Source organism: Carcharodon carcharias, chromosome 7, assembly GCF_017639515.1.
Source record: "Carcharodon carcharias isolate sCarCar2 chromosome 7, sCarCar2.pri, whole genome shotgun sequence".
In the NCBI taxonomy this organism is placed as follows: domain Eukaryota; kingdom Metazoa; phylum Chordata; class Chondrichthyes; order Lamniformes; family Lamnidae; genus Carcharodon; species Carcharodon carcharias.
In genome coordinates, this window is record NC_054473.1 from 19,918,178 (window position 1) to 19,931,957 (window position 13,780).

The 13,780-nt window shown below is 46.9% G+C and overlaps 1 protein-coding gene across 3 annotated transcripts in view; it reads right to left on the bottom strand.

Moving 5' to 3' along the window:
• Positions 1 to 13,780, bottom strand: part of LOC121279658 (monocarboxylate transporter 5-like) — a 68,117-nt gene that overhangs the window by 15,476 nt on the left and 38,861 nt on the right. For all 3 annotated transcript variants that reach the window (XM_041190874.1, XM_041190876.1, XM_041190875.1), the window contains 4 exons: positions 12,887 to 13,019; positions 11,281 to 11,424; positions 10,378 to 10,539; positions 3,856 to 4,527 (listed from right to left, as the gene is read on the bottom strand). In XM_041190874.1, the coding sequence (XP_041046808.1) occupies positions 3,856 to 4,527; positions 10,378 to 10,539; positions 11,281 to 11,424; positions 12,887 to 13,019 (1,111 nt within the window). The remainder of the gene's footprint in view (positions 1 to 3,855; positions 4,528 to 10,377; positions 10,540 to 11,280; positions 11,425 to 12,886; positions 13,020 to 13,780) is intronic.

Here is a 13,780-nt window from a genome sequence, read left to right on the forward strand (position 1 = left end):
TAGTATCTTCTTCCTTTTGTAAAGACAGGTGCAAAGTACTCGTTCAATACCTCCGCTATTTCTCCAGCCTTCACATGCAAGTCCCTTTTTTGTCTCTAATCGGTTCTACTCTTTCTTTTACCACCTTTTTATTATTTACATACTTATAGAAAACCTTGGGGTTCCCTTATATATTACATCCCAGCCACTTCTCTTGCTCTCTCCTTGTTTTTCTTCTTAGTGCTTTGGGGTATTCTGAGATGTGAAAGCGCTGGCTATCAATGCATGGCCTCACTCCTTTCTTAGCAGCTGCAAATCTATTTCCAACCATTGTGTGGTGCTATGTACCTATTGTTTGAAGATCCCCTAATGGCCAATTATAAAGCAATGCTGGGAGCAGCAATCTCACCCACCTTCTAGGGTAGGGAGTGAATACCCCAAGGGTTGACTTTGAAAAAAATTCTAAAAACAGGCTAGAGAAGCAGAACTGATTAATTATTTCTGTAACACAATCTAGATTTCTTGCCAAAAGTTGTAATGGCTGGGATCAAAATAGTTACCAAGATCCCGCTCCACAGCCTTACACCATTAAATGCCTCCCGGGCAATTGATAATTAATTTAACTTGCACCTTTAGAACAGCACGTATTTTGCAACAATTGAAATTATGTTTTCTTTTCCCCAAACAGAAAAAATTGTTCTGTTGTGAAGCTGTCTCACTATTCATTAGGTTATAACACATTGTTAAAGCAAAAAAGAATTGATGGGTTCTGTCTAATTTGAATTAATCAGGTCAGGAATTGGCTTGGATCCAGCATCCCTGAGAGAGTTAATGTTTCGAGTCCATATGACCCTTCTTCAGAGCTCAAGATGAAACGGACAGTTGCCCACTCTCAGACTCGCACTATTGTTTTCACTTATAGCACAGATACACTAGAATAGGCAAGCACAGAGATCAACTTATTTTGAGCATCACACAATAGCACTGTATAGCTGAAATCTGTCAATGATAATCAGTCACCTTATAAGGATTTTAATTCTAGAAGAGGGAGAGTGGTGTGATACAATGTACGGCACGGCTCACAGCCTCCAACTCCTCATGTAGTGAGCGCCCAGTCCAGTGGGGCCATCCTGATTCAATGAAAGGGATGGCTCAAGGAATGGAAGCTTTTCTCTAGAGAAAGCAAGGGAAAATCAGGCCAGTCTGTTCCTGTGTGGCTTCTGGTGGAACAGGGAGAAATGAAATGCAAAGAGGTGTGAGGTGCTACATTTTGGTAGGAAGAACAAGGAAAGACATACAAAATAAAAGGCACAATTCCAAAGTGGGTGCAGGAGAGGGAGACCTGGGAGTATATGTGCACAAATCGTTGAAGGTGGCAGGGCAGATTGAGAAAGAGGTTAATAAGGCACGCTGTTTCATCGCATGTTTGGGATCTGGACGGGACTCTTCGGGGCTTGTCTATTCTACCATAACAAGCTGCTCAAGACTGTAGCTTTGTTAAAACCATTACTTTTTATTTACAGCTACCATGTATATATTGGGACCTCTGCACAAGGTTGGAACTTCTGCTCCCTCCAGATCTCTCAATCATGGTGATGTTACATCCTCATTACACCAGTATCATGTGCTTCTGATGTTAACCCTTTGCTCAATAGATCCAGGTCTTTATAAGTTGAGCCACTGAGTACAAAAGCAAGAAAGTTATGATAGACCGTTATAAAACATTGGTTGGGCCTCAAATGGAGTATGGTGTCCAATTCTGGGCATCACAATTTAGGAAGGATGCAAAGGCTTTAGAGAGGGTGCAGAAAGGATTGATGAGAATGGTTCCAGAGATTGGGGACTTCATTTATGTGGATAGATTGGGGAAGCAGGGGCTATTCTTCTTACAGAAGAGAAGATTGAGAACAGATTTGAAAGAGATGCTCAAAATCATTCCACAGGGAAGTGGACTGGGAGAAACTGTTCCCTTTGGCGGAAGGGTTGGGAACCAGAGGACGCTGATATATGGCAAATGAACTAATGGTGGCTTAAGGAAAGTCTTTTTTTAATGCAGTGAATGGTTAGGATCTGGAATGCAATAGTTGAGAGTGTAGTGGAGGCAGATGCAATAGGGGCTTTTAAAAAGGGCCAGAATTTTAGGACCCGTGGGCAGGGGTGCGCCTGACCTGTCTGGCGGCAAAATAGCACGAGATGACATCAGGCGAGCATCCTGACGTCATTGCACACTCATGTGATATCTCGCTTGGTGGTGCACGTGGCAGTCGGAAGTGTGCCCGCCAAAATTAAGCCCATTAAGGAGGCAATAGAAAGCAATTTTTCACGGCCCGTCCAGTTTTTATGGTTGGCGGACAGGCCAATCGGCCAGGCGGCCTTCACATCTTTGCTCAAACCTCGATCCAGGGAGGGATGAAATCTCTGCGGGGGAAATAAAATTAAAAGAGGTATCTGGGGACTGGTTTTTTATAAGGTATGCTTTCGGGTGTTTGAATGTGCTGCATGGACATATTTTGCAGTATTTTTGTTGATTAGTTTATTCTGTGGAGGTCTGCAGCTCCCTTAGGCAGTGGTCTGCCTTCAGGGGGCTCAGTGGAAGTGCTCACCAGCATCCACTTTCTTCCCACCCCCACCGGCAGTGCTTAGCCTTCTCCAGTGCGTATCTCACGCTGGCTGGATGATAATTGACCAACCAGTGTGAAAACGCGGTCAGGGGCACGTTTCCTGTCTGCTCCCAGCCCCGCTGATCGTGCGCACCTTACGATGTCATGAAGCTATTAATCTGTATAATATTTTTCTTTTAAAATAGAGGTTTAGACTGTGGGTGTGTCTTAATTGGATTAAAGCCAGCTAACCTGGGTGCTTTGATGTGTACTAATTTTGAGATGTCTGAGAGGTGGAGTGCATTTGCATTTTTGCAAACAGCATTCAAGAAGTGGGGTGAAATCTAGCACCTAGCTAGTAGATACCAAGCAATATGTTTATATTACTAATAAAATTGGTACTATGAAAGGGGTTTTATTGTTAGGAGAACTAGAGTTCAAAGAGGCTGGTGATACAATGAGAATATACATTCAATGAGATATGCTGGATATAACTGATGGCAGTTTTGTATGTGCAGGGCAGAGGCAATGTAAGATCAAATTGGCTGTAAGCCTACAATTGTCTCCACAGGAACCAAAGTGAGAGGAACCTCATTTTAAATTTGTAAGGTGAAAATGCTTTGCCTGGTGTCTACTTAAAACCCAATGGGTTGCTGTTGCCTTAGTGGAGATTAGTCTGGGAATTGATTAAAAGTTATGATAGTAGTAATTTGTAGCCATGTGTATGTGTTCAATGTGTTGTAACTTAATAAAATGTTTCATTTAGTTTAATATAAAACTTGTCAAAAACTGGTGGTCTGATTCCTGAATTTAGAATTGGCTCTCAAACACACCACTTAAAAGTATTAGGTTATGACAGTTGCTCAAAGTTTCCCTCTGTGATTTTTAAATAATTCAGCTTTACCAACTGCTGGGTCATAACAACGAGCAAAAAATTCAGGCCAGGGAGTTGGATAAGCAACTGTAGAGAAAACATTTGCAGAGGACTAGCTGAGGTGCTCTTGTAGAGAGCCAGCACGGACACAACAGATTGAATGGTGTCCTCCTGTGCTGTAACCATTCTGTGATTCTATGAAACAAATAACTAAATGTAGTAGAATGCAACTTCCTATAGTATTGGCATTTTTCTACTGCCAATTAAATTCCATCCAAACATTGTCACCTTTTTACCGCAGTGATAAAGTCCAATAGAGTAACAATAGGAAGATAGCATTAATTACCTGAGTGTGTGAATAATTATACTATATATAATTGAATGATATGATAAAGCACTTACCAGGAATAGAAATGAGTAAGGTGGCTTGGAATGGTTCAATGCCCAAAGCTTTGGCCTTGGCTACCAGGTGAAAATATGGTATGAAATAGGCCAGTTGGCTGAAGAAGGTGCAAATAGTGAAAATAATAAAGAGTGGGTCAGTCAGCAGAGAAAAGTCAATGAGGTTTCTCAAACCAGCTGAAATTGAATTCAGATGGGCACCAAGCTCCCTACAGAAGCCTTCGTGTCTTGTGTCAGTTGGCACGGTAACTGTGTCCAGCACTTGGCTTGAATTCCTATTTTGGACTTTGCAGCCTTGCAGGTCAGTGGAATGCAACTGTCTTAATAAAGTTGGTTCATGAAATAAGGAGAGGTCCCCAGGTTGTAAAATTGACAAGTCAGCGGGAGCACGGTGATTTTGCTCGATAGCCTCTTTCGCATCACATCGTAAGGAGTTAGATTCCTCCAGTTCATTCTGACTCGAGTGAAATTCTCGGACAAGTTTTGGAGGGCGACTGATTGGTAGCTGTGCCCCTGACACTCCCGTAGTGATCACGTCCCTTTTGTCATTTCTCTGTTGGCATTTGCTCTGATCACTAGCCCTGGCCACGTCTTGCTTTAAATAAATTGGACGGTTCAGCATTCCCAGTGGAATCAGGTGCAGTGTTAATCCACACAGGATGAGGACGGCACCTGTACAATACAAGCAGCAGAAATCATTAACTTGATGAGCCCTGTACCTTTAAAAGGTACAATGTTGAATGTCCTTTCTCATAAATAGAGAGAAAAAACACCGTTTTGGAAATGTGCAAAATTAATTATGTCAACATATATTCACACTTTGTAACATGGAGCGAACAATTGTACAGAGAATAACAGATACTTAACAGTGAGGCAATTAAAGACTAATATATGTTGAATTCTGGATATGTGGGGGTGAGGTACATGTTATAATCTAATTGAGGGGTTTAGATTTGATGTCCTATATAAGGAATAACTTTCTGAGGCACCAATCACAGTGTGCGGCCTTGCTACGGAGGAGACTAAGGGCAGGATTTTTCCCCGAGGCCTTTGCAACCCCAGCCTCAGGGTTAAACGGAGGTCAGGAGACTGCATTGTGGGGGGATTGGCTGCGATTTTCCTCGAATTGGCCTGTGAGTGGCCAATGGATAGGCTCGCTATCCAATTAAGGATGGCGGACTAGCTTTTGAAGCTAGATCACCAGCAGAAGGCCTTCCATCGCTGAAGAACCACCAAGCAGGCTGACTTTTCAGATGAGTTAAAGAGACGGTGCCTCAAGATGGTGGTACCCCCTTTCAAACATTTTAAACTTTGAACTGGGCTACCACAGTGAAGGGGGAACCCCGCCACAGGGCGGCCTGCAGCCACAGCTGAAACCAGACAGGCCGCTAGCCACTCAAAGCTGGCACAACAGTCTACAGCTGGGAGGCTGTCTCCAGGCAGCTGGCCTAGTCCCCCACACCCTGGAAAACTGCAATCAGCCTCTGACAATAGACCTCAATAGCCTTTTAAAGAGCTTTAATGGGCAACCCACGGCTTGCAGGCAGGGTAGCCCAGCCACCCTAATCCCATCCCTGGGGAAACGGCCCAGGGCGGGAAGGTGCCTGCAAACTTGCACATCGATCAGCGGCACGAAATTCCGTGCCTACCGGCCTCCATGCTCACCTGGAAGGAGGACTAAAAATCCACTCCTAAATTGCACAATTGGCCAATAGTACAGCGGCCCCCTCTTAATCCTGCATTCCTGTCTGGTGGGACCTTCACTTTGCAAATTGTCCTGGCAGAATAATGGACCTTTGACCGTATGTACCCAGGAACTGGACTCAAACTGCCTCCCGTATTTTACTTCAAACCATTACAGCCATCGGGAAGAGTGAGCTTTCTCTCCAGCAACTGATACAAATCAAACCCTTGGGATAAAAAGGTAATGACCAGGGTTCTCCGTGCCCGCGGCTGTCGGGCATGTTCGATGGCGTGAGTGGACAATATGGCGCAATCAGTTCCACAACGGCGGGAAAGCAAGTCCGTGATCATTTGCTTAGCCCACCGATGGCGGGACGCGTTTCGGGGACCTCGCTGTAATACATCTGCATATTATTATTAGCCCTGCCTGCCGGAATCGTTCCCTCCGCCTGCTGGATCATTCCCCCAACTTCCCACCGACGTGTTTCACAGCAGCATATATAAGGCATGCACTTGGCGGGCTGTGCTTTGAGGGGAATGGGGAGTGAGTGCGCAGTGACATTGCGCAGTGCTCACCAGCATCGCCTGTTGGACTTCAAGCATTGTTGGGGGGGGGGGGGGTTGGGGGGGGGCGTTGGGCAAAGGCAGCCCTGCTGAGGCAACTTGGGGGTGCTAGGGGTGCCCTGTGGTTGAATGTAGTGCACAAGCATTCAGGGGGCAGGGGCTAGGGGGGCAAGGGAAGCTGCTGTCCATTAGGGACACCTTATATAAAGTGACCATCCCTCTGCAACTGAGACAGTTCTGGTGCAGCCATTGATATGATTAGAGTCAGGCCTCTAGTTTATCTGCCCATTCAAGCAACACAGAGGCATCAAAGTGCCGCCAAGTGCTCCAGAGCTTTTCACCCCCACCCAGCACAGACTGCAAAATAATGAGTGTTTTAGTGGACTGCAGAACAGCTGGATGACTGGGCACGTTGTACAATCTCCTTGCTAAAGCTTGCTATGGAGCAGTCACTGGTGGAGATGCTCACAGCCTCTTGCAATGTCAGCATCCCAGTTTGGACCAGTCTCCCCCATGGTCCAAGTTAACAGCGCAGCCTTGCAGTGCGGGTGAGGAGAATGCCTGTGCCTGAGCTGAGAGCACAGCCTGCAGTCCAGTGGGCAAAGCTGCCACCAATCAGTCGGATGGAGTGGGGCGGAGGTGGGTGGTGTTTCAGGCAGCTATGCAGCACACTAATCTCTGGCCATCCAAGTGGTGGCCAGCACTCTCTGGGAAGCCTTAAAGGGGCCTCCACACTTAACCAGGTTCTTAGTACACCCATGCTAAACACGTGTCTCTCTCTTTCATCCTGCAGGAAGAATACATCAGGATCATGGAGCCTGGTGAACTAGCTGTATCCCTTGTGGCTTCCAGGGAGCAAAGACGACAGAGGAGAGAGCAGCTGAGACTCCTGGCTGCACAGAGGCAGGAGCAGCACCCTCAGGAAGAAGGGGTGGCTGGGGCTCCCACACACGCTGCCAAAGAGCCAGAGCTGTTGCTGGTGAGCACTTAGTGACACCCAAGGTCTACAGACGTCGCCTTTCATTTCTGCAGATGATCGAGAACCAGTGTCGCCGAAGACTGTGCATGTCTAGGGAACTGGTCGGTCATGCCAGCCAGCTACAGCAGGATTTGGCGCCACAAGGACAGGGAGGGCATCCACTGCCAGTGACTATGGCACTCAATTTCTACACCAGTGGCTCCTTTTAGGGCTCCACAGGTGACCTCTGTGGGACTTCACAATCCGCCACCCACAAATGCATCCATGAGGTCACAGATGCCATCTTCTCCACAACTTTGTGCAGTTCACTCAGGACCAGGACACAAGAGCAATTGGATTTGCCCAGATCTGGAGTTTCCCACAGGCACAGGGCACCATCGACTGCACTCATGTGGCGCTCATATCTCCAACACAACATGCGATCAACTACATCAGCCGCAAAGGATGTATGTGCAACTGGTGTGCGCCCATCAGAAACGCATCCTGCAGGTCTGCGCATGGTTTCCAGGGAGAGCTCATGATCACTGCATTCTCAGTCGGTCACAGGTCCCTGAAGTCTTCCAGGGTCCTTAGCAGCTGCAGGGATGGCTCCTCGGGGACAAGGCCGTGGCTGATGACACCTGTGCAGTGGCCTCAGACTGCAGCAGAGCAATGGTATAATGAGGCTCATGCTACAACTCGCAACTTGTTGGTGCAGACCATCGGGATGCTGAAGGTGAAATTCCGGTGCCTGGACCAGTCTGGTGGAGCCCTGCAATACAGTCCGCAGAGGGTGCCACGCATCATCGTCGTCTGCTGCGCCCTTTACAACCTGGTACTCCAATGGGGAGAGGAGCTGGCTGAGGAGGAGATGGAGGTCTCCTCGGATGAGGAGGACGCTGACGGGGATGAGGTCCTCGAAGGCAGCGATGAGGCCCTTGCACTGCCAGAGACAAGGCTGGTGCGCTAAGGGAGGCCCTCATAGCTGCTAGATTTGTGCAAGATGATGATGACATGCAGTGAGGAGATACCATAAATCCTCACATTGCATCTCTGAATGTTTGACTCTGGTCTGGCTTATGGCAGTGTGCATACCCTCTGTGATAATGCTCCTGTCATGGGGACATGGGACATGGTGGAGGCCCTAATAGTCACTTGATTGCAGGAGGATGATGACAATGATATGTGGTGAGGACACTCCATAGATCTTCACATAGCCTCTGAGAATGTTTTTATTTATTTGTTGGGATGTGGGTGTTGCTGGCTAGCCCAACATTTAATGCCCATCTCTAACTGCCTTTGTTTAGAGGACGTTTAAGAGTCAATGCATTACTGTGGATCTGGAGTCACATGTAGGCCTGACCAGGTAAGGACAACTGATTTCTGGACATTAGTGAACCAGATGTGTTTTTATGACAATTGACAATGGTTTCATGGTCATCACTAGGCTTAATTCCAGATTTTTATTGAATTCAAATTTGACCATCTGCCATGGTAGGATTTGAACCCAGGTCCCCAGAGCATTACCCTGCGTCTCTAGATTACAAGTCCAGTGACAATACCACTATGCCACCGACACCACCCCCCCTCCCAGAGCATGCGTTCTGTGATGCAGCCATGAAACTTTAGAAGCATCTGATCCTTTGTCCGCCTTCAGCACCTGAGCCCTTCAGGAGCACAGTGTCACTGGTCACAGATGCTGAAGAGATAGGGGCCAGCCCCACCTTAAAGGTGCTGAGTGCACACAGAGAGAATGATGGAACTCTGTGACGCCTGCCCACTATATTCTGGTAGCAACGACCAGCACCGTCGAGGTGCAGGCATCAGTAATGTGTTTAGGGAGTGTGAGGCCAGACCATCACTGTGGTCTGATGGCTGCACAGAGCACAGGGAAGTGGCCCTGGACTGAGACACCTGCCTTTTATCTTGTGCAGAAAGGTTTCACATCTGAGTGATAAGAACACTGCTCATCAGAACAAGGAGCCACAGGCAGGGAGACATCCCTGGGAGTTTATTGACAATAGTGAACAGTATGTACAAGTGATTAGCACCCATACCCAGGCTGTGCAACTACACCTTCTTAACTTTCCCAACTCTGTCGCTACATCTTGGTGCTCCTCAGACATCCACAGCGGAGGTGGAGACAGCCTGCTGACTGTGGCGTCCTGTCTGTGATAAGCTTGGCGGGCATCCCCAGGAGGGCCAAGACCTGGAGGGCCCCAGCCTGCTTTCAGGGTCCTGCTGTGTGGCAGTGGCACCCTCCTCAGTCTGTGGAGATGGAGCTGCTGAGGCCACAGGAAGATGGGATTTGGATGGGCCGGATGCTCCCAGAGTCACCTGGATGGATGGCCCAGGTGTGTGCACCTGCTGATCCTCCTCCCTATGGATGCTTGGGGGCCCCAGGCTGACTCCTTGTGGAAAAGGGGTAGCTCTACCAAGTGAGGACCCAGCAGTGCAACATCCATCAGTCAACCATGCTGTGAGTGATGTGTCCTGTTCCACAGCCCCCTGCCATGCACTATCTCCCCTTGCTTCTGCAGGCACATCTGGGAAACAGCCGATGGATCCATGATCCAGGGCCTCCAATCAAGCCCGAAGACACCTCTGAAGAGAAATCTGAAGGCACCCTCCCTGAAGACCCATCACAGCGCACTCACCCACACCCTCCACCAGCGCAGGGACACAAACCTTGGTGGGACCTAGCTTTAGAATAGCCTCGGGATCACAACCCGGTGAGACCAACTCCATTGGTCTGCAACCTCTCCCTCTTGTTGTGTACCAGCTTGATCTGCATGAATAGAGCGTGTAAGCAGGATGCCTGTTGGGCCAGATGATAAGTATGACTGGCCTGTGTGGGTGTTAAGTGGTCCCATGGATGGGATGAGGACAATGACAGTGAGTGTGAGAGAGAGTGAATGGTGATATCCTGTGAACTGGCAGTGAGGGAAGGCCCTGTGGATGTGTGATGGGTTGAGTTGAGAGTATGAGAAAGGAGACTTAGCCTGGTGGAACGGAGGAGATCATTCATTCTCTTGCAGCACTAGGTACTTTTTTGAAGGGCATTGGCACTGACCACAGCTGCGACTGCCTCCCACGCCTTTTTGGTCACGCCGCAGCCCATCCTGCAGCCAGAGCGAGGATAAAGGATGTCCAAAAGTTGTTCCAGTGGGCCTAGCTAATAAAGTCTTAGTGGAAAAACAAGGATAGCTCAGTCTATAGGGCAAAAACCCACTTGACAATGACAGTAGGTGCATCTGATTATGCAACACACTTAATAGAGCAATGCAATTGTAATGAGAATTTAGTTAGTTACCTACCTCGCCAGCCATATTCACCGAGAAGGTATTGAAGGAATGGAGCCAGGGCGAAAGTTAGCCCTGTTCCTGAGCGGGAAATGGCACAAGCGATGGTAAGTTTTCTGTGGAAGTACTTGGTTGTGTTCAGAGCTGCAGCCTGAGATAGGAAGGCAAATCCACACCCTATAAAACATACCAAGAAACACATTTACCTTTGGTCTGCAGAACAAGAGAATGCAGAGGGAAAGACAATTTGTTACCTTTGGGATTCCCTTAACAGCAAAGATTTTATCATTAAGAGGCAGTGCTAAGGCTCTGTAAATTGGAGATTTACTGCTGTAACCCACAGCAGGGGAGGAGTGTGGATCGAGCACACAATTCCCCACATAACAGGGAAATAACTTCCCATATGTAAAAAAAAAGGATCGTAGCTAAACGGTGATTCTGTGCTTCCCGTGAAGACCATCGTTTGACGAAAGCCACAGATATGTTTCTAACTAAACTACGCCAGAAATGCAGCATCATTGAGTTTCCCTTAGAGTACGGGTTGTGCCCATGGAACTGCAATTACACAACACCCTCTGCTCCAGCGTCTGTGCGTGTTGGAGGGGCTTCCTATAGCAGATAGGGAACTGGCTGCTTGGGGTACCTTCAATGGTTAGATTTGGCCATGCCTTGTTGCTCTGCTTCACTCAGAGCCTTGTCGTCCAGTCTGAGTCCCTGTTCCCCCTTAAATGAAATATTTAAATAGCTCCCTCAATATCGTCGACTCATTCAGTGTGGAAGGAGACACTTCGGCCCATTGTGGCGGCATCTCTCACACTGGAAAATAAAGGGATAGAGTTCATAACCACTTCTTCCTGCTAGTAAACTCTTACTACATAGGATGTTTCTCCTGTACAGTGTAGTAAATATTGCTCTTACCTGTCAGTAAGCCAAGGGTGACATACAGGAAGGCAATTCTGTCAACGTACGAACTTAAGAACAGTCCAGTAGATACCATAACTGCTCCCAGAATTCCAGTTTGCTTCTCGCCTATCTTTGCACAGAATATACCAGCAATTGGACCTGGAACAGAAAATGGCAAAAGCCCAAAACAATATTACTTAGGGGGAGAAAGCAGCAGGGATATGATCACTTGGTATTCAGATTTATTTCCATCAGCAGCTTTCCAGTGTTAAATCTACATGGACTCTCAGTGGCTCAGTGGCCTACTCCTGGGCCAAGATTTTACGGCCCCTCCTGCCTGGGTGGAATATTACGGTCCCGCCAAACTGAATGGGGATTTAAATGGCTCACTGTGTCTGCCAGGGAGAGACACGCTACAGCGGAGCCATAAAATCCTGGCCCTGGCGTAGACTGACCGTGAGAGCAAAATTAGAAAACTGTCCTTGACTAGGACACACCACATCCCCAGCCTGAGCGTGCTAACACGGTCACCTCCACTTCAGAGATGTCCGAATGTCTCTGTCCTGGACCCTCCTAAACGCCTTGACAGCAATATTCTGTTCAGGAGAGACGATCAGACATCTGATAGGCTAGCAGTCAATGGAGCCAACAGGGCAGTTTCTCTTCCTGGTGACCACCTTAAATTAGGTGCCCCCCTTGACCCCTGACCCCAACACGCTGAGCAGCAGAGATTACCGCTGCAGGAGCAAGCCCAAGAATTTTCTAGGCTGATGGTTTGTTCTTCATTTTCATTTTATTTAGATATTTCTTTAAAATCACACTTAAAGATACCTTTATTTTCCTAACAATAATTCTATTGATTAGAACGTGATGAATAAGATATACAGACGGGGCCAGGATTAGCTTTTGGGGTTGCGGGTGCTTGTCAAAGCAGATAGGCCGGGATGACGAATCTGATAAAAAGGTTTGCCTATATATCGTGCTTTCCATGAGCACCAGACTTCTCAAAGCGCTTTACAGACAATGAAGTGCTTCTGAAATGTAGTTGCTTTTATAATGTAGGAAACACTGCGGCCAATTTGCTCCCACAATCAGCAATGTGAAAATGGTCGGAGAATCTGCTTTTGTGATGTTGATTGAGGGATTGATTGCTAATCTTGTTAGGTAGGCTAAACCGGCATAGCTGAGGTGGATTTCCTAAACTGACTAGGTGGCTCTGGGCTCCTATTCAGATAGATTAGCAATTCCTGACCACTCAATTTACCTGTCCTTGCTCACCATATAGAGCACCCTTAGCACAGACACTGAGCCACTCCTTTCATCCTCATCCTCATAAAGGAACATTCAAGTATCTTCGGAGCCCAGCCAGAGGAGCTAGCAGGCATAGAACTGAGGTGCAAATACTGGCAGGAAGGTAAACTTTTAAGATTGAATAAGCAATTTCCATTATAAATGTGGATACAGCAACTTATAATGGAAAAAAGGTTGACAAGCAAGTGTGACAAAAACATCTCAACATATTTGTAGACAGTGTGTATGCAAATGTAATATTTTTCATACATTATAAAGTTAGAAATTGTATTTCTACACGACAGAGAAAAGCCTTACATATTAACAATACCTGCTGTCAAACGTACACATGACAAAATCGACCCAATCCAGCTGATCTGTTCCATAGATGCCTGGAATGTGTCTTGAAGTGCTGCAGATAAGATCCCAAACGATTTCAGTATTCCCATTCCCAACACATTTATCTACAAGAATCAAAGGGATAGAACAAAAATCACATTCAGAGCTTGAATCTGGTACTTTCCCCATGGCAACCCACTGCTGAGCAACATAGCACGTGTGGTTATCAATTGGAGGATTGTAAATCAAGATCCCACATAGCACGGACTGTTGTTAAACCAACAAACTGTGCTACTATTTCACAGCTGTGGGCAACATTGCTTTTAGTTGTCACTGGCGTTATTGTTGCTTCATTCGGCATTAATGTTGTGCTACACTTGCATAAAATTAACTGGTTCATTCACCTGGAATGACAAAACCACTGCCACCATCAACAAACATTGTTTATATCACACCTTTAAGTTGCTTTACAATGACAGCAAGAAATTTGTACATATATAGAGCCTTTAACAAAGGAAATAATCTTTGGTGTTTCCCAGGAGCATTGTGAATCTACATTTGACACCAAGCCACATAAACAGATATTAGGGCAGGTGAACAAAAGCGTGGTCAAAGGACAAAAGGAGAAAAGAGAGGTAGAGCGAACGAGAGGTTGACGGAGCGAATTTCAAAGCTTGGGGCATTGGCAGCTGAAGGTATAGACACCAGTTAGAACCAGTGAAGCTCAGGAGGCCAGAGTTAGAGAAGCACAAATATGTTGGAGGGTTGAGGGCTGGAGGAGATTACAAAGAAAGGGAGGCGTAAGGCCACGGAGAGATTTGAAACCAAGGGTTGGAATTGTAAGGTATTGCTTAACTGGGAGCCATTGTAGGTGAGCGTGCATGGG